This window comes from Ochotona princeps, chromosome 18, assembly GCF_030435755.1.
Source record: "Ochotona princeps isolate mOchPri1 chromosome 18, mOchPri1.hap1, whole genome shotgun sequence".
Lineage (NCBI taxonomy): Eukaryota > Metazoa > Chordata > Mammalia > Lagomorpha > Ochotonidae > Ochotona > Ochotona princeps.
In genome coordinates, this window is record NC_080849.1 from 48,093,366 (window position 1) to 48,115,294 (window position 21,929).

Genomic DNA, 21,929 nt, shown 5'->3' on the forward strand with positions numbered 1-21,929 from the left:
AGATTTTATTTATTTTTTAAAGATTCATTTATTTTTTGGAAAGGCAGATTTACAGAGAGAAGGAGATACAGAAAGAAAGATCTTCCATCCATTGGTTCATTCCCCAAATGGCTGCTGCTGTGGCCGGAGCTGAGCCAATCCAAAGTCAGGAGCCAGGAACTTCCTCCAGGTCTCCCACACGGGTGCAGGATCCCAAGGCGTTGGGCCATCCTCTCCTGCTTTCCCAGGTCACAGGCAGGGAGCAAGATGGAAAGTGGGGCTACTGGGACATGAGCCAGCTGCCAGATGGGATCCCTGTGTGTGAAAGACAAGGATTTAGCCACTGAACCAGTGAGCCAGGCCCAGATTTTGTTGTTTTAATGTGAAATTGGAGCGGAAATCATATCTGTTTTTGATTTCTTGGACTAATATTATTAACTTGTTTTCAAAGAATAATATGATCATTCCGTTCAAATCTTAGCCATACAATGTAGTGTCTCTTTTCCGCAAACTTTTTGTAACTTTCCTTATTCATTCAGCTTAGGATTTATTTCCTGTCTCCTCTTTTTCCATCTTTCTCCTTTCTTGTTTCAAAAAACCAATCATCCTACTATAGGACGAATGTACTGTCTTTTTCCTTTAACAATGCACACCCTTGGTTCCTTACATATCTTCATTTAGAGTTGGTTTCCTTCATTCTTTTCTTTGCGATATTTTCACTTACAAAAGATTTTCATAATTTTCAACCATTAGTAGTTGAATGTTACAAAGAAAATGAACATATAGACAACTGTGAATGGTTTTCAGATGCCGTTATTCTGTAGTCAATTGGAAATTTTTGTGAGTACTCCTTCTTAAAACTTCTAGAGCTGTGTTCCTTCATAGTGAAATGAGTGGGAGCCTGGAACTCCATCCTTGTCTACCACGTGGGTGGCAGGAACCCAGCCACGTGCTGGTCCAAGCTGCATCCACAGGAAGTGGGGCTGGAAACAGAGGAGCAGTGAGCTGAGCTTGGTACTGCGCAAGTGGTAGTATCACAATGTCCAACCCCCAAATTCCACTTTTCTCAAACTTAGTGGGCTAACTTTTGTCACAAATTAGCATTTTGTTTCTGTGTCCAGTGTTGCCTTTTTGGAAATGCCTGAGTCCTAGTGAGGTTCTGAGGTAGGGGCACGTAGAGCTTCATCTTCCAGAGACTACAATGAAGGTCAGGGGCTACAGTGCAAGGAAAAAGGTTTTAGAGGACAACTGGGGAGATCTGATTTGAGGGTGTAGCCACTGAAGTTCTAAATTATCCTTAGCGTAGTGTGGTAACCAAGAAAGAAAAGAGGGCAGAGGCAATGTCCTGCTGAAGGAGGGAGAGCTCCCAGCCCAAGGACAACTTCCATGCAGTGCAGCACATGAGCCTTTTCCTGTGCAACACAGACCATGGCCATTCAATGATTTAACCACAGATGCAAAAAGCAACTTCAAGGAGGGTGCAGAACATGCACCCTGCCACACACACACCTGAAGATTGCTGAGGCAAAGAACAGTAGGCCTCCCATGTCACAGGTAGGTGATCTCACAGGCAGTGGGGATGGAGACTGCAGAAGCCTTTGTGGGCTGTGGCCTTCATTTAAATGTAAGCTGGCGATGATTGGTGGGTCCCCACTTCCTCACATCTCTGTCCAACCAGCTGACTGCAACTTTCATCTCTTCAAATAGCCATTCTGCTAGCCAGTCTTCCTCCACTCTCCTCCTTTCCCTCTCTGCTCAGATGCCTCCTTCTTTCCATTGCAGGATCTTTCATTTTCTTTTAAGCAAAGTAATTAACTCTTAATTAACTCTCCAAGGAACAGGCATTCCCCAGTTGAGTCTGTGTGTCACCCTCTGATCCGACCTGGCTTCCATGTGGATTTGACGTCAGCAGTGATTCTGAGGTCCAGGGTAAAGCTGGCTGTGTTGCTGTCTTCCTTGGAGTGCAGCAGCTGTCCTGATAGAACACACTGGTCCAGGCAGCCTCCTGAGGGCTGTGGCTCCTAGGCACTGGTGAAGGCGGAGGGTTGGCCAGAGTGACCTCCAAGCTTCTGGCTGGCTGGCTGGCTGGAGATGACTCCTGTGCAGTCTCAGAGCTCCTCTGTCCCAGGGGACATCAAATGTCTTAGGTTTTGTGTATGTGTGGGGGAGTGGGGGGTGGGGGGTGAGGGGAGGTGTTGTTTGTTTTAGTGAGAGATTACATTACCATTTTGTTTCTGTGTTTCCAAGCTATGGCTTGGAGATGTCGCCACTCCAGTTTTTGGTTTTTGAGTTTGGGGTGTGGATGCAGAAGGGTGCCTCTGCAGACCCCTGTATACCTACCTGCAAAATGAAGGAGACACACTCTTTCCCAGAGACCTCCATGGGAAGATGAACAAAGGACAGACCTGCAGAGAGAGGACTTTGGACAAATTGTATTTGGATAAAAGATCAGGCTGTGCCAAGTGGTGTCTGCTACTGGAAGGATGGGAGAAAGCTATTGGGCTGACTGGGGGATTTTGGCTGTCTGAGAAGAGCATTTCCCTCAGGAGGAGCCCAAAGCCTTTTGGTGTAAGTCAGGGATGACTGAGTGATGCTGTGAAACAGGAACCCGATGGCTCTGGCAGCTGACAGGAAGTGCAGGCCAAGGTGAGCGAGTACGTGTGAGTGTGTCTAGGGGTTGTTGCAGTGGCCCACCTAACATCCATGTGAAGGGCTAATGTCTACCCCTGAACAGGGAAATCAGCAAATAGAGCAGTTTCCACTGATCCAGTACATGTGGCTGGGGCAGTCTACTTAGAATTTTCTTTAACGAGGGATGGAATTTGAAAACAATTTCCATTTAGTCTCATATGTATCTACATGAGTATATGCACTAAATGTTTGATTAAAAAGAGGAATATTCAATTTTGCTTCAGTTTCCTTCCTAAGGAAATAGTTCTTTGTCTTCAAATAGAGTCTTGCCAATTTAGTCAGGTCTTAGAGATTCATACACACCTCCATTAATGTTAGGTATGATCAAAGGATGAAAGATTGCAAGTTGCCATTTCATCATGTCCATGGCTTTACAGGTTGCGTGCATGTGTGTGTTAATTCTAAGCGATAGCAATCAAATGTGATATTGCATGCCTGCTCTGCGTGAGGCATTAACCTCAAGTGCTGTGGCACCCAGTGCTGTTCCTATCATACTGTTAGATGTTCCAACAAAGAGAGCCAAACAAGTTTCAGGGAAAGAGTTTTGAGAAGGGTCTTACAAGAAGTTAAGTTCTCAGCAGGTGGTGAGGAGAGCTGCTGCAGGTGGAATCAGGAGCAATAGTGAAGTCTGGGATGACAGAAGGGTTGGGAGTGGCTTGTGGCTCCCTGGCGGGCTTTGACACCAAATGGACTCCAGTGGGCATATTGCTTTTGCTACCTGCTAAGCAAATACCCACAAGTCGCTCCATCAGGAAAGTGGAGCAGGTACTCATGACACAGTACGATTGTGAGTGGCCAGTGAGAAAGCTTCTTGCACTTAAGAACTCAATACATGTTCCTTTTTTTCTATTTTCTAAAAGCACTAGATCTTTACATTTCCCAGAACTGAAGTATGGAAAATAAATTTGATTTAGGCATTTTTTAACCAAGTTTTTTTTTTTTTTGAAGAAAGCTCTGTGATTTTGTTTTTGTTGAACAAGGAGTAATTTGATTAAGCCAGTGACAAATAGACTTGTTAGAGTTGTGCATTAATATATTAAGAAACAAGGGTCTGGAGTTAATGCTGCTTTTGTAGAACTCATTTGAAATATTTTTTATGCTAAAATAAATACGCTGTCTGAATTATTAGTGGACTCCAAGTTAGTAATGGGGTTTTACTGTGTGTTAGTGATATTAAAATGCATTTTTCTTTGTTCTTTGATGATAACCCACTTCCATTCCTAATTATGTTCTGCTCAGCGTACAGTGACTGTGAGTTTATAATCTTGGGTATGTAAGCAGTGGGACACTAATCTTTCAATGTGCCTGGACTTGGCCATAAAAGACATTGAAAATGTAGAAAAACAATAGGGCATACAAATTTATCTGACTTATTATCTAGATTTATCTGTTGCCTCCACTTTCCAAAATATTGTTGTCATCTTCTCTTCCTTTTCTGTTTTCCATCTGCCACCTGTCAGTCTCCCTTTGCTATCTGCTGCTGCTCTCACTCTATTAGGAGGATGACGAGAGAATATTTTCATAAAAGTCAAAATTGTCATAAAACGTAAGGCCAGTTCCTGGACACCTGTTTTCACTGTGATGCGGGAATGATCTGTAGAATCAAGCAGAATTAGGCATTCTTTAAATAGCTATCCCATGTAGACATTGCATATTATCCGACAATGCTGTTTAGCATGTGGAATTCATTCTTATGTCCTGAACTGGAAATAGGAGTCTCTAAGAACTTCCACTCCGCCAAGATCATTTCCCAGAGTGTGTTTCTAGAAGGCTAGCATTTTGGGGAGCTTTAAAATATTACACAAGAATTGTTGCATACTGATTGGTTATATTAAAACATATATTGTGCACAGCTCTTGTACTTAGGTTAAAAAGTTTCCTTGGCAACGTTGTTTAACTTCTTACTGTTCTTTTCATGTTGCCAATATAAATACCTAATATGTTTTTGTTCAAAACATCAATTAGGCTTCGTATAATCTTTATTAATACAAATCTGTTATTACAAGAAGACTGCTGAGCTAGGATAATTTGCACAGCAGGAACAATAAAATATCTTCTCTCTGTTTGATTCGATCCCAGATTGCATGGCTTGTTTGTTCTTTTAGAAAGCACACCGAAATCTTTTATCATACCTTTTGTGATTCTGGTAAACCTTTAAAGCTCTTGTAAATTATTTTTTCCCTAAGGCGAACAAAATGGAAAACCCAAATTGCACATAGAAGGAAACAGACACATACGAGTTACCAAGCTCCACATTAATATCTTGACTTCTTTTTCTTCTGTAGCCAGAACTCCCCACTTCCTGAGGATTCAGAACGTGGAAGTGAACGCCGGCCAGTTTGCCACCTTCCAGTGCAGCGCCATCGGCAGGACTGTGGCGAGTGACAGTCTCTGGCTGCAGGTACTGTTACTCATCTCCATCCATGGGTTCACCTGGGGTGGACAGGGAGGAACCCTGGAAAACAGAGGCAGCACCTTGGCCCTATGTAGGGGTCTCTTTATGAGTAAAGGTCCTGATCAGGAGGGTTTTGGATTGGACCATTGTTTTGTTTCTCAGGCTGCGTGTGGGAATGTATTACGTTTCCTTTGCTGTTGTTTAACCATCTTGTATGAAAGATCTGCTTATTAAATTTCTTTTGGAGTAGTATTGGAAAATACAATATAGAGTGCTTCACCCCTACTCTTCCTTCTGAGGAAAATCTGCAGAATCTGGTGGTCTGGCTGTCTCTTTCGTCTTCCCCCACCCTCATCCAAAGAGCAAGAGAGAATGTCTTTTTGTTATTTGCATTTCTAAGCCAGGAAACCTCAATTTACAAATTAATCATATGTCCTTTACTTGGATAATTAAAAATATAATTTTTAATGCAAATATAACCTGTGGGACTTGTGCAGTTTTTTCAATGCCATGAGTTAATAGTTTTCATGGCAAACCCTGCAAGAATGTAGCCTTGGTATCTGGAATCTGATGCAAGGAGTGGATTTAAATGACCGGGACCTTCTACCCACAGTGTAATGCTCTTTAGGCTTTAGGTTTTGCACTTCCTCCCTCCTGTCCAATAATACTCTAGGATTTCATTCTTTTTTTCCTTAAGCCTTAATGTGTAGGCTGCTCATTCCTTGTCTCGACCAGGCTGTTCCTCATCCACCTTGGTTTTGTTTTGTGTCTTTTACAAAGCTGTCTGTTGATTGGAGTTCACTCCTGAGCTGAGTGGCTAGCCCTTGTGTGTACTGCGTCCACTGCCCCTCCTCCCCAGCCGTTACCCATCGGCTTCCATCTTTCCCTCTGTCCCCGTCGTCTCTCTGCCTCCTCTCACCCCTCCTCGGGTCGGGTAGTAGCACCCAGGATGTGTGATATGTGTTTACACTCTCTAGCTCTTAAGTCTCTTCACTCTCTTAATCATCACAGTTCAAACAAATGGTTGTTTCTGCTCATTTGGTTTTGGGCAACGCAGCACAGAGCCCAGTGTCCTGTCCTGAGATGGGTCAAGTGGGGCATGTGCCTGCGGAGGAGGCTCCCTCTCAGGGACTGGCTCTGTGCTGTACTGTGTGACTCAGCCTTCTCCCTGACTTTTCGTTTCCTGTGCCTGTTGGAGACTGTCCTAATGGGCAGGGAGGAGTGTATATAGAGGACAGAAATTCTATGTTCCAAATTCTTCTTTGCTTTCTCCCTTATTTCCAGAAAGCTACTGTAAGAGCTTTTTGTAGCATATGAAATCTGTCTTCATTCTTTATTTTTTTTTTCCTTTCTTAACATGTTCCAGTTGCTTTAAATTCTTGGTCTTAGGGCTAGAAAATTATTTTCTAGTGGTTATTTTGTATTAAAGTCCATCATAATGGACTATTGTGCACACTGATGATGACACAGGCATTGTTTTTAAGATTTTATGAAAAGCAATAGCTATCTTTTAAAATGAAATTATTTATTCACTTTTTTATTAGCTTGAGAAATCTTAGCTTTTACATTCAATTTCTTCCCTCCTGATATTTGTTTTAGTATTACTTTAGTGAATACAATAAGTCTGTGTTCCTGCCCAGCAGGGTCTTCTTCAGTCATCACAGGAATACAGGCATAATAAGGACATAATTCGCTGTTCCTGTTTGTGCAAATATATCGGACTTGGAGTGCTCCTGCTTGATTCAAGCACTTATTTTGGGGTAGGAAATCTGTAAATATTTCCAATTACAGTGGGAAATTTTGGTTTTAAGGCAAATATAAATATGTCCTATTATAATGAGATTATAATGAGAAAAATAGTGACTATTGAAAAAATTAAGTATAGAATTATCAGTCACTACTATAGAATCACCTGGAAAATTTATATAAACATATATGCTTTTATAATGATTTTTGTAAATATTCTGGCTGAAGCCAGTAGCTGAAAAACCAGTCAGAGCCTCCCACATGGCAGGCAGGAACCCAGTGACTTGGAGTGTCATTGCTGCCTCCCAGGGATGGCATTGGCAGCAAGTTGAGGGGTGAACCCACGTGTTACCCTACGCCCAACACTTGTGCTGAATTATATTTAAGACACAAGGGAACTTCAAAAAGTTTGTGTGAGAACAAACTTAAAAGACAAGTTTATGTTACAAAACTTGAAAAAGTCCATGCCTGGCTTTTTTCATATTGCATACTCACTTTCTATGAAGTTTTTAATGAACGACCCCCATCCCTACCTCCATGACTCTGTTTAGATACACATTGAAAAGTATTTCTACAGTAAAATAAGCTTAATTTTTGAGTCTACTTTCAGTAGCTTTTAAGGCACATTAATATATTTTTAAAAATCAAAACCTTGGCTAGTTTTCATTCATGGGAACCAAAACATAAATAGCCTATATTGGATGTTTTCTGTAGTCATATGGTTATTTGCTAGTAATCTTGTAAATTGTTCATTTCTAAATTCTTCCAAGATTCTCCTTATTGATGCAATAAGGATATAGCTCAGCAGAGTAGAATTAATCAGAGGGAAACAGAAATACAGAAATAGCTTTGCATTATTTCCCACTATGCCATTTACCTTCAATCATGCAGGTTAAGCAGTGCACATGTAAAACAGATCTAACAGAGTGGGAAACATGAGGTAAACCCACAAAGTTGTACAAAATGCTTACGGCAGGACCCAAAAGATTGAGACACAGATAACAAAAATTATGGTCATTAGCTAAAGTTTTTTTTTAATTTTAAAGATTTATTTATTTTTTATTGGAAAGTCAGATATGCGGAGAAGAGGAGAGACAGAAGGGAAGATCTTCCATCCACTGATTCACTCCCCAAGTGGCCACAATGGCCGGAGCTGAGCAGATCAGAAGCCAGGAGACAAGAGCCTCCTCTGGGTCTCCCATGTGGGTGCAGGGTTCCAAGGCTTTTGACCATCCTCGACTGCTTTTTCAGGCCACAAGCAGGGAATTGGAAGGGAAGTTGGGTGGCTAGGATTAGAACCGGTGCCCATATGGGATCCTGGTGCGTGCAAGGCGAGGACTTCAGCTACTAGGCTACACTACCGCACTGCCCGGTCATTGACTAAAGTTTAACATGCCAATCTTACCAAATAAAAGATGTATTATCAATTTAAAAATTTTGACATTTTCTTGGGGAGAATAAATCACAAAGAAATTTAGTAATATTTTCTTTCTTGTTTTATTTTCTGTCTCGATTGCTGAATTATTTTGAAGTTCCAAGTAACTTTACATGCAAAAAAGGCATTTTTCAAATTAGTATAGAAATGTTGTATTACTGGTTGAGTGCGTGGCTTGGTACTGGCAATAGTTTGTGTATCAATTCTCAAGCAATATCTGTGTATACATAATGATCTACATGGATAGGGTCCAACTCTTAAATACAAAATTCATTTGTTCCCTATATATCTTACACACATAGTCAGAGATAATTTAATATTTTAATGCTTTTTGTCATGAAATAAAAATTTTTGAGATTTTCTCTTTGTGGGTTATGGTTTTATATTGTTGGCAGTGCTCAGCCTATGTTAGTCCAGACTGCAGAAAGCTTGTCCATCATTAAAGGGTTTATTTCTCTCCACAACTTCTACAAAATGGTAGGAGTCAAAGGTAGTGGGGGTCTGGGAAGCAGGGTTCCCCAGGGGCCTGTGGAACCATTGCCTGCTGGAAATCCTCATCCTATTGGAAAACGTTTGCTCAAAATCAGTCTCAGAGAAGCTACCCCTGCAACTGAACATAATTGGGCTGTCCTCATAAGCTGTTCATAAAATCAGTATCTTACAACCAATCTTACAACCTGCTGAACTAGGGAAATGCATTGTTTAACTGTGGAATTATCCTAATGTTACATAAACCAAATAGCATCCTGAGTGGAAGAGAAACTAAATCCACTTTCAAATTCTGAGTCACAGCAGTCCTATCTTTCTGGTACCTTTCTTGATGTGATCACATGGACATCTCCAGAGAAGATGACAAAGGCAAGAAAAGATTGGGCAGCAAAGGCTCAGATGGGTTGACTGGGAAACAATTTACCAACACTACAGTGTAAATCTAGTAGAACAGCGCAACAGCAACAAAGAGACACTTAGTAGGTGGAGAGGTCAGCATGAAAATCGTGCCGAGCCTCCTGAATACAGCAGGACCCCACATCTCTTGGTTCTACATTTGCAGATTCAATCAGCCAAAGACAAACATACTGTGTGGAAGACAGGATATCTGTAATGAATATGTACATTCACTTGTGATAATGACACTGATGGTGAAATGTTCACGATTAGCAGGTGTGTTCCATCTACTCACATTCATTTCATCTTACATGTGGGCCTCACGAGTTATTCTCAGTATGGGATCAGATGTTCCAGAAGGCAGAACAACAAAATGAATCTCTATGTGTGAGCTTCCATCTTGATAACTTTAGAGTACTTTGAACACCTCCTGGACAGACTGCAGTGGAAAGACAGAAGCTATTGAACTGTGCTCACGCAGTACAGAATACATAGGTAATAAGTTCATGAAAAGATGTGCTCTGTGCTATCAGATTCAGCATTGTTTGCAGGTCATTGTAGAATGTAACCTGTGAGATGCTCAAATTAAATATATTCATGAAAATTATTCAGGCAACCCAAGCATGACCATGTTTTTGGTTGTTATTGGCTTTTCAGTCACTTGTTTAGCACACATTTAAAAAACATGTCTCTCCTCTGTGGGTATATATGTGTACAGGATATTCAGCATACTGTATATGTGTAGAGGAGAATTAACATTTAACAAACACCATACATTTTATTTCCAACATGTTTTGCACCGAAATAAGCCTTTAATTCCATTTTCCCACAAAGCAACAGGAAAGATAAAGTGGGATTTTAGATTTTCTTCTTTATTCACTTCTATATGCTTTGATCCTGTTTGCTGATGGGAAATTTGTGAATTGCTTCTGTTTTATGTGATATGGACTCTTTAAGCCAGTATGGCTGTATTAAGATTATTGTTGGTCTTCCTGATATTTTTATTGATTTTTAAATGTAGGGAGAGAGAGGGATGGACAAGGAAAAAAGACAGAGAGGGTGGGAGGGAGAGAAAGATGACGAGTTAGAGAATGAGAAAAAGATTCCAAATGTGGTTTGTTCGTGCAGAGTTCCATGACCACCGGGGCTGGATCAAGCGGAAGCCAAGAACAGAGTACTCAAATCAGTGCTCCCCCGTGGGTGGCAGGGACCCAGTTGCTTGAGTCACCCTCCTTCTGCCTCTGTGGTTCACATGGGCCAGGACTTGAATCCCAGGCACCAATATGGGGCATACAACATCCCACATAGTACCTTAACCATAGCAGCAAATAGCCATTCTTGTTATTTTTCTTCAATATTTCGAATTTTATTTTTCTTATATTTGCTTCTTTCTCTTATAAATTTGTCTTTAGAATCTCTTTTTCAGCTCCAAAGTCGCTGAAGTCATGCCATAGTTAGTGAGTGTTGATGTTGTAGGTCTGCAGGCGTGTGCATAGGTGTGGTTTTAGGGAATGTGGCACATGGGTCACTCCATGCTCTTCCTTGCCTGTGTCACATTCCATATCTTTGTAACTGAGTGTTTTCGTATCTTCTGCTTTTATTCCTTTCTGATCATTGGAGAGGCTCCACTGTATTTTGCACTTTTTGTTTAGCTCCCACATTAAATTCAGGATGAATGGGAAATAGAAATATTCTCAGACTCATGGACAGATGGCAGCAAGCTCGGAGGTGGTGAAGGCAATGGTGAAGAAATGTGAACCTTGCTTAGGCCAAGGACCCACGCACGTGGACTGCACGAACCTCCGCTGGCAGTCAAATATTGCTCAGAAACATCTGCTGATAGATCTTAGAAGCCCCTCTCCTTTTGTTCTAAATATTTGTTTTACAGGCAGAGAAAGAGAGACAGATGGATAGACAAAATCAATCTCATTTGATTCAAACTCCAAAAGCCCTAGATGAATGGGATTGGGTGAGTGCAGAAGTTCAGTGCAGGCCTTTTGTGTGGGTGGCCAGGATCCAGGTATTTGAGTTGTCATCCTTGCATGTCGGGGTCTTCATTAGCAGTAAGTGCACTCTGGGAGCTGGAGCCGGAATCAAGGCCCAGCTGTTTCAGGTGGAATGCGAGCCTTCTAATTGGTGCATCAACTGTTAGGCCGACGGTGACCCTCTGTCGTTACTAGTTGGGTTTCTTTTTAAGTCTGGACAATTATATGGTCCCTAAATTTGGTACAATTTTCAAACCAAATTCTTAGTTTCTTAACAATAGAAGCCCAGAAATGGTAGGAAACTTTAGCACATTCAGATTTGCATTTAAAAAAAATTTAGGTAGTTCAGTTGTATTTGTGAAAGTCAATTGTACATGCATCTTTGTATTTAAATCATATTTATATTATACACTCATATGTAAATGTTTCCATTTATAAAATGAAGATATTTTGTCACTTGAACAGTTTCTTCACTGACTGACCTTATGCTTCAAATACTGTTAGCCTTTTAACCAGATAGTCTCAGATTTACCGTGTAAAATATTTGCATTAACTTCAGAACATAGGAATCCATCATAGCTCAACCTAATTGAGAATTTTACCCTCTTGCAAATGGAGCTTGGCATTATTATTAGTAAAGTAAGGGAAAGCCTTTTAAAATGATTTCATACTACATATCATTTCATAGACATAGAAAAGGAAATCAGAGGATTGTGACTGTGAAGTACTTGGTTAAAACCCCTGGTGGAGGAGGAAAGCCAGCAGGGCATTTCATCTATGATTGAGCTAGCTGCACCCTGTCCTCCAGGGTCTAGGTTCTGTACCCGTGCCTGACACCTGATTCTGGCTTTCAGCTGGACAGGTGCTGGGAATCAGCAGTAGAGCCCAGACCCTGCCACCCATGTGGGAGATCTGGATGTGGTGCTTGGCTCTGCTTCTGCAGTTGACCCAGCCCAGTCCTGACCATTGTAGATATTGGAAGAGTGAACCAAGAGATGGGGGCTTACTCTGAATAATTATTTGGCTGTCTCCCTCTTCAGGTTGCTGAAGTATTTTTTTATTGCAAAATCAGATATACAGAGGGGAGAAGAGACAAAGAGGAAGATCTTGCTTCCGATGATTCGCTCCTCAAGTGGCTGCAACAGCCAGAACTGAGCTGATCAGAAGCCAGGAGACTGGAGCCTCTTTCAGGTCTCCCACATGGGTGCAGGGTCCCAAGGCTTTGAGCCATCCTCGACTGCTTTCCCAGGCCACAAGCAGGGAGCTGGATGGAAAGCAGGATTGCTGGGACATGAACTGACATCCATATGGGATCCCGGTGTGCAACACAAGGACCTTAGCCACTAAGCTACTAATCCAGGCCCAAACCAAAATATTTTTTAAAAACAGCTTGGACTCCAATATTTAACAATAGTACCTGTCAATGGCAGATGCTCAGTGAATAACCTGCTAATATAGAGTCTTAATCACTGCTTTCCAGGGAAAAGTTGAAAACAGGTTTGTAGCTGATGCCAGAAGCAGTAGCAGTTTGTTTTTTTTTTTCTTGAATGCTTCTTCCACCTCTTGTGCAGTGGTCTGATGAGAAGAGGGGTGCTTGAGAACCTGGTTATATACTCAGTGCTGTGCTAGAACATGAAACATAACCCAAGCTGAGCTGTCAAAATGAGCGTGTACTGTAGTAACTGTGGAAGAATGGGGCCAGTACATCAGCTCTTCGGAATCTTCATTTGCTGTACCTTTTCCCTGGATTGTTATACTGTCATTGTAAAATGTTTTTCTCGCTTCGTCCTGAAAAAACTCTTGACCTGGTAGTAACTTAAAAACAATAGAAATATATAGTTAGTAAGGATAGACCATTTTAGTGTATACTGTGGCAATATCTGTGTCATACTAATAGGTAAATGAAACTCATCCGGTCTACTTTTGTAAGATATGTGATTCAGTCTACTCTCTTGGGACATGTGATTCAATATAAATTCTACATTTGAAAGAGTTTGATTTTATTTGAAAAAAAAAACTCACTTTAACTGAAAACCATTTCATATGTATTGACTATTTAACATATAATCCACAGCTGGCTATGACCTACCTCATTGTGAAAACTGTTTTTTTTTTTTAACTGTCTAATCAAGTTCTCCCATTTCTTTTCTGAGTTTGATACTTGTGGGCCTTTTTCTTTCTTTTTTTTTTTTGAAAGACCTTAAAAAATCTTAAATATTTTATAGTTATTTATTTATTTACTTGATGTTTATATGTTTGAGAGACAGAGCGTTTCCATTTGTACCGTGGTAGTGGTGGTAGAGACTGTGTCAAGGCCAGAGCTACAAGTTGGTTGCTCAATTCAGGTCCCCCACATGGTAATAAGAACCTAGGTCCTGGAGCCCACACTGTTCCCCTGGGCTCCGTCTAACAGGGAATTGAAATCAGAAGCCAGAGCCACAGGCATCAGATCCAGCTACTCCTAATGGATCTTGGGGACCTTAACCAGTGTCTTAACTGCTAGGCTAATGAAATGTCTGTCACTTGAGATTTCTGTAGCTGAAAATAATTCTCTTGATTTCAGCTTCTCTGGCCTACTGTATAATTTGTGTTCTGATGAATAAATTACAAATTCCATGAACAGAACTTACATTACCACCTTCAACAAATATGCTCACCTAGAAATAATTATGCTGAGAGTCACTGAGTACTGCTGGGTGCTAGGTGCTCTGTTGGGGAATGTCCAGCCATCTTACCCTGTATGCCTGTGGGAACTTCGCTGGATGCCCAGTTGTCTAGGCTCAGGAGGTTTGCAGCGATTGCTCCAATAGCACAGTTTTAGTAGGGGAAGCTGGGGATAGAACCCAGGCTATCTCTGGCCAGATGTATGTTCTTAACCATAGTGCTTCTCAAGTGGTACAGCTTAAACATTTCTCCTGGGCATCTTAGCATCCCATAGCAGTTTAGATAATAGATTTTTATCAGGATTTAAAACCAAAATTGTATTTGTCCATGTCATTGCATGGGTTTATGTGTTGGGGTTTATATATATATATATATGATTGTGTATGTGTGTATGTGGTCTGCATTTATATGTATGTATATATCTTATATGAGTGTGCATGTATGTATATATAAGGTCAGCATTTCTTGGTTGCTTTTTGATGCATTGATAGATAATGAAGAAAAAATCACTACTGTGTATCAGAACAATTTTTGTTATTACAAATAAAAGCCACAAAATGCTTTGAAAAGAAGTAAAAGTGTGGTTTCCTTAGCAAATTGAAGTTGAGTACTTTACACTATACTGTATATATTAAAGCATAAATTTAACATCACTTACTAACAAAATAACAGGAATGCACAAAGAGGACTCTCTGCAGTTGCTATAGGAACCATTTGGTCTCTCAAATTCTGAGTGGTTAAAATCACATCCATTATTGTTCTAAGCAGCTAACTACCCATAACTATTAACTATCTACATATATGTAGTTATAAATAAATATATTTATATGTACCTATGTGATAGTTATGAACATTCAGACTGAAACTATTGACAGCTTTCAAACATTTAGTATGCGTTTGAGCACAGTATGAGTTTGTATTAACTTAACGTAAAGTAAAAGCTTTATTAGACATTAATTAATAAAACCATGTGACATGTCTAGGAAAGTTCTGGAAGAAATTAAGGGAAAATCTTTCTTTGTGACATTATCTAATTTGACATCCCCCCCAAGATTCATATAGCTGGTGTTTTGTGTAGGATTGGCAGGAAAAACAGTGGGAGAGCTTCCCGTTTGTAGCAACACTGAAGTCTCCGGATCAGGATTTGAAATTGTTGAAACTGGACTTTGGAAACTGCATTTCAGAGTGGTCCTGCCTAGAGATAAAAAGAGAAAGGTGACAGTCATTCAACCTAAGAGTGGCTTCTTGGGGCCAATGAAGCATAAATACCAGAAAGCTTTCCTTCTGTTTCATTTCTCATAGGCATCAGAAGGCTCAGTTTTGTTGCTTATCTTGCTGCCAGTATCCAAGGCTATCCTTGGAAAGAAAGAGAGAGCCCTGGCTCAGGAGGTTCCAGGACGGAGGACTCTGGATGCAAGGCTCTGTGTCATTTGACTTTATAGCAGCAACGCAGGCTTTGGACTGAGAGCCCAGGAGATCCTTGATAGGGTTGAAGACTTTGTTTTTGCTTTTTTCTTCTTCTGTTTCTTTTTTTGGAAGGGAAGTATGAAAGGGAAAGAGCTTAACTGTTAGGTTTGTACATGTGTTTTCAGGTGTCCCTCTAAGTCCTCATGTGTTTTAATCCAAAAATTAAGAATTGCAGTCATTACTTGGCATCTAAGAGACACTGCTTCCAAGACCCCGCAGACATCAAACTCATGAATGTTCAATCTGCTTATATAAACCAGGCTAGAATTTGCAAGTAACATCATCCTGTATACTTCAAATCATCCAAGGATTACTAGCAAAACCTAATGCAATGTAAATGCAACTGTAAATATTTGTCATACTGTAGATATAAGTAATAACAACAAGAAAAATTCCCTCCATATTCACTACAGTTTTGAGGAAACATTTAAGATTTATCTGTTTATTTTTATTAAAACACAGAGTTACAGACAAAAGGAGACACAGAGAGATCTTCCATGTGTTGGTTCACTCCTCAAATGGCCTCCGTTTGGGACTGAGCTGATCTGAAGCCAGAAGCTTCCTCTAGAATCCCACATGGATGTAGGGTCTCAAGGATGTGAGCCATCCTCTGCTGCTTTACCAGGTCATTAGCAGGGAGCTGGATTGGAAGTGGAGCAGACATGACACAAACCAGTGCCCACATGCGATGCTGGCTCTAGCAGGCAGCGCATTAGCCTGTTGAGCCAACATACCGACGCTCACATTTGTAATTTTAACATGGCTATAACAATATTACTTAATGTATGGTTCACATTTAAATTCTTCTGATTTACCTCAACAATTTCCTTATAGCTATGTTTTTATTAATAATGAATAATTTTATTAATAAATAAAAATCAAAAAATATGTAAGAATTTGTTGTTCTTCATTTTCCATGTTACAGTTTTGTAAGTAGAGGGATTCTTCTCTCTCTATCATCTTCCTCCTGCCAGATTTTTCTCTCCCACCAAGTTTCCCCATTTTATCACAGCAGTAGAGTCCTTCAGTAAAATTTACAAATTTAACATTCTGCTATTAATTTAATGGCATCATATAGGCAAAAGTAGAATACTTTATATCATACTGCCAAGGTACGTTTTCATTGAGAAGATATTTTTTGTTATGTGATTGATTGAATTCTGTGTGCCTGGAAAAGCAGCAGAAAGAGTTACTTAGGTCCTGCCTTGAGGTGGAAAGAAAACTTGGCAAATATTGGTGGCTTTTAGTGTTGTAAATTGAAATTTTAATTAAAAATAAAATTTTGGAATTGAGGCAGGAGAAAGCATGCTGCCTGGAGACCTGGCAGAGTTTGGACCATTGCTACAGATGGAACATAGCTGCAACCAGGCAGTTCTAACAGAGGAATGAACTTTGAAATCATAAAGCAAGTCAGTATTCGTTTTTGCATCTCTCCAACCTATAAATTGCCATCCTTCTTTTCCTTTCTTCAAAGGAAAGCAAATTGGCAATTTTCCAAATGCAAGAATAATTTGTCTCTATTATAAGAACTGAAGTCCACTAAGTACAAAGAACAGGTGACAAATTAATGGAGTTTCAGTTTATGCCTAAGATTTAGAGGCCCATTATTACCTTTCTTTAAGAAATTTGTATTGCCCACTTTCTGTGTCTAGACATGATTATTAGTTATGCAGATGATGCTGCACAGTAGAATCGCTATTGCTTGGAGATGACTTCTCTTTGCAAAACACATTTTCTATTGTGGTGGTGCCATGGCCAGAGATCTGGACTCTGCGGCAAGAAGTGCACGGCAGCTGAATGTTTGCAGTACTGGCATGTTGATAAGCTAGCAGCAAAACTGCCTGTGTGCCTGGGAAAACAGTCATGATTAAAACAGTTATCCAAATGCACAGGAATTAAAGAATATCTCGTGATTGTTCCTTTGAAAAAAGTTTTCATTTTGTAAACTTAAAAGGGAGAAAAGTGTAATGAACTTTAAATGCTCGACCTCTGGTTTTAACAAGTAATAGGAGGTAGTCAAATGTCTCATCTGTATTTTCACCCCTTTGCTTTCTGATTACTTTGATGCAATCTCAGAGTTGATAACATTCAACTCTAAGTACCTCTCTGAAGATATTAGCAAACCCTTTTTGTAAAGAATCAGATAAGAAATTGTGTGTGCCAACACTGTGCTCTTGTGGCAACACAGGAACCCTAGACAACATGTTAAGTGAATGAGGGTGGCTTTGTTCCATATAATTTCATTTATGAACATTGACATTTAAATTTTATATAATTTTCATTGTTACAAAATACTACTCTCATTTTGAATGTTTAAAGGTGTAATGATCATGCCCGGTGCAAATATGTGGTGGTTAAAGTCCTTGCCTTGAACGCCCCGGGATCTCAAATGGGTACTGGTTCTAATCCTGGCAGCTTCAGTTCTCATCCAGCTCCCTGCTTGTGGCCTGGGAAGACAGTTGAGGACGGCCCAAAGCCTTGGGTCCCTGTACCCATGTGGGAGGCCTGGGGGAAATTCCTGGCTCCTGGCTTTGGATTGGTGCAACACCGGCCGTTGCGGTCACTTGGGGAGTGACCATCATCGGACAGAAGACCTTCTTTGTCTCTCCTCTTCTCTGTATATCTGACTTTCTAATAAAAATAAAACTTAAAAAAAAAGTGTAATGATCATTGCTGTGTTTTAAGCTATGCCAACCTGGTAGATGATCAAGTGTGGCTTCAAGCCTATGCTTTGAAAGATAAGTCCAAAAAACGTAAAGAATAAGGGCAAACATTTGGCACAGTGGTGAAGTCAGCATCTGGACTCCTGGCTTGAGTCTCAGCTCCTTGTTTCTGATGGAGTTGCCTGTGAATGCACATCCTGGCGGGCAACAGATGCTTGTTTCAGTATTCAGGCCTGGTCCAGGACTGCACTAGTAGAGAGAGAAGACTCATTCTCTCTCCCTCTTCAATTCAAAAGGAAAACAAAGACAAAAACAAAAATAACTTGTTCTCAGATTTCTCTGTCTTACGACTTCATTTGTTCTAGCAGATTGTTTCAATTTGGATCACAGCACATTTCACATTTTATCCTTAGGTTCTTTCACCTTTAGGTTCCCCAGCCACTCTCTTCTCTGCATTCTGCTCACTGTTATTGTGGAAATTACATGTCCTGTAGTTTCCTATGGTTTCAGTTTTGCTTATTACCTCCTTGTCATGTCACTTAATATGTCTTTTGCAGTCACAGATTTCAAATTGTCTATTTTTCTGTTGTTATAAGCTCTTGATATTTGTGTCTAAGTACGTAAATAATAATTAAGGGTTTCAGAGTGGTCCAATTCGATCAGTTTGTTTCCCTTTTTTTTTAGTAGCTAGAGTACTTCTGCAATTAAATTTTAATCCCATTCCCATGAATTTTTGAATCCCTAGTATCTGTCCACTCATTCATTAGCAATTAAAGTGTTTGTATGCTTGCCAACATGTGCTGATGGGATGTGATTATATAAAGGAGAATTTCTGATTCTGGTATTTCAAATTGAGAGATAATTGGGTTAGCTTGATGATGGCCCAGACATGAAAGATCAATACTAACTTACCAAAATAAAAATTATGGGGTTTTGAAATAGGTCTTATAAATTCAATTCATCTGTGTTTATGTAAGATTTTTTTCAAATAACATTGTCTAAAACCCTGATGATAATGTTAGCGATCTCAACAATAAGAATTTCAACCCATGGTTAGCCAGTGGAAATCTCCTACCTTTTACAACAAAATAGATGCAGGCCATTATGCTTATAAAGTAAGCTGGGTTCCAAAAGGCTCAGATCCTAAAGTTCCCCTTCCTCGGCGGTTACTGATGTTCAGAACAAGAAAATGTGATGGAGAAGAACAAACCCGACCTCTTGAGATTTGGCTCTGGTTCATACCCTTGTCGATACCCCTGAGGCTCGGTGGTCTTCCCGCCTGTTGAATTCTTTGGAGTGGAGAGTTAAGCATGTGGTTAACCCTGAAGTATATTGAAGGTATGTCATGTAAAAATGGAGGAAACATAAGGCAGGAAGGAACAGAGAGTCAGAGGGAGGGAGTTGAGGGTTGGAAAGATCACTGTGTTCTTAAAGCTGAATATATGAAACATGTGAAATTTGTTCCCCTTCTGTAAATTTTTACGTAAAGTGTGATTAAAGCGAAGTCTTTCCACTGTAGAGGAAATGAAAGTGCAGTTGGAGCCCCACCTGTGTGGCTGAAGATGGGCTCTGGCTCATCTTGCCTCCAAACTCATGCACGCCGAGCAGCTCCAAAATGCCTGAGATTGATGAATTTGCTGCAAATGCTGCTAACTTCCCAGACCTCAATTTCTTTCAATCATTGCTCTGATTATTGCAAAACTATTTCTGAAAGACTTAATATGTATCTTTTTGCTGGTAAATTACGGCTCATTTAGAAGTCCTAGAGTTAGTCCGTGGCATGAAGAGGGTTGTAAGTCTAATTTAAATAACTATCAGGATTTTTCTAGCTTGCTCAAATTGAAAGCGTGCACATTTAAAGATACTCTAGCTCTCATAAAGAGTTGCATTTAACCCAGTAAGATCATTTTCTCTCAGGCAGTGTCATTATGGTTGTTTCATTAAGTTAACAAAAGATGAAAACGGGGCTGCAATTTCTGGAACAACCCAGAACGTTCAGTTGCCATGCTCTGCGTGGAATCATGTCCTGGATGAACTCTGGTGTTGTGGAGAACAGTCTGGGGAACTCTTTCCCCATTTTGGTCATTGTCATTGTCATTCCATCATGCTATTAAGGATACTGTGCACCACTGTATGGGTCAGGACTGCCCGTTTCTCATTCTGCGAAAATTGGGAGAAATGCAGTTAACACGTTTGCTATCTTTCCTCAGTATAGGCTTTTTTTTTTAAAAAACCACTTTTTTTTTTTTCTGCCAGAATAACAGGACGTTCTCTTTAGGCTCCTAGACATGCAGCTTATTCAAGGTTCTGGATGTGGTGTTCTCTTTGGTCACTGTTTCAGGGCAGCGGGAGACTCAGCAGTCTTTCTGCATGTCCCCTTCAGTAGAAGATTCTGGACTTCAATTTGAATTCCAGGCTAAGGAAGGGAATCTGGGGACAGACCAGAAGACCTTAAACTGCTCTGCAGGCATCCAACAGGATCACCATTCCAGTTGTGGCTGCTCCTCTTCCAGTCGGGCTCCTTGATAAGGCACAGGGAAAGCAACAGATAATGGCCCAAGGGTTTGGGTCCCCTCTCCCCAACAAGGGAGATCCAGAAGAAGTTCTTGGCTCCTGACTAGGACATGGCCGAGCCCCAGCCATTGGGGCCAAAAAGGGTAGAGGAGAGATAAAACAGCCGTGGAAATCTGTCCCTGTTCCTCTTTCTCTGTCACTCTGCCTTAGGATTAACTGAGTAAGTCCTGAAAAAAATCAAAGGACCTCTTAAAAATCAACTGATTTTTTTTAAAAAAAGAGTTATTTATTTTTAATGGAAAGGCAGATATACAGAGAGGAGATACAGAAAAAGATCTCCCCAATGGCCAGAGCTGCTCCAAAACCAGGAGCCAGGAACTTCTTCCGGGTCTTCCATGGAGGAACAGGGTCCCAAGTCTTTGGGTCATCCTTGACTGCTTTTCCAGGCCACAATCAGGGAGCTAGAAGGGAAGTGGAGCACCCAGAATACAAACCATTGCCCATATGGGATCCCAGCACATGCAAGGTGAGGACTTTAGCCACTAGGTTAGCACGCCAGGCCCCCAAATCAACTAATTTTAGCTACCCTATATTGAAGTCCTTTTTGCTATCACCACCAGACACTGCTCCTTTCCCTACTATGGACACACACACAAATACCAGGTGTTCCAAATGTGACTTCTTTTTTTTTTTTTAAAGATTTATTTATTTATTACAAAGTCAGGTATACAGAGAGGAGGAGAGACAGAGAGGAAGATCTTCCGTCCTGTGATTCAGTCCCCAAGTGAGCTGCAACGGGCCGGTACGCGCTGATCCGAAGCCAGGAGCCAGGAGCTCTTCCAGGTCTCCCACACGGGTACAGGGTCGCAAGGCTTTGGGCCATCCTCGACTGCTTTCCCAGGCCACAAGCAGAGAGCTGGATGGGAAGTGGAGCTGCCGGGATTAGAACCGGTGCCCATATGGGATCCCGGGGCGTTCAAGGCGAGGACTTTAGCTGCTTGGCCACGCCGCCGGGCCTGACTTCTTTTTTTTTAAGATTTATTTATTTCCATTGGAAAGTCAGATATATAGAGAGGAGAGACAGAGAGGGGAAGATCTTCCATCTGCTGATTCACTCCCCAAGGGGCAACAATGGCCAGAGCTGCGCCAATCTAAAACCAGGAGCCAGGAGCTTCCTATGGGTCTCTCATGCAGATGCAGGGTCCCAAGGCCTTGGCTGTCCTCGACTGCTTTTCCAGGCCACAAGTAGGATGCTGTGTGGGAAGCAGGGCTGCCGGGATTAGAACCAGCAGCTACATGGGATCCCAGCGTGCAAGCAAGGACATCAGCCACTAGGCTACCACGCTGGACCCCCAAGTGTGACTTTTGTGCTAAAGATACAGCAGTTAAGTACCTGGCAAAGAATGCAGTCTAGAATGGAGGATTAACAGTGAGCACTGAAATTAGAGGAGGCAGCGCTCCTATGTTAAAGTCACTGGTATGCCAGAAGGCGCCACTGTGCAGGA

At 41.0% G+C, this 21,929-nt stretch overlaps 1 protein-coding gene across 4 annotated transcripts in view; it reads left to right on the forward strand.

The window, feature by feature from the left end:
* PTPRM (protein tyrosine phosphatase receptor type M) overlaps positions 1–21,929 on the forward strand; it is a 787,515-nt gene that overhangs the window by 327,584 nt on the left and 438,002 nt on the right. For all 4 annotated transcript variants that reach the window (XM_058676819.1, XM_058676821.1, XM_058676820.1 and 1 more), the window contains exon 5: positions 4,956–5,071. In XM_058676819.1, coding sequence (XP_058532802.1) covers positions 4,956–5,071 — 116 coding nt within the window. The remainder of the gene's footprint in view (positions 1–4,955; positions 5,072–21,929) is intronic.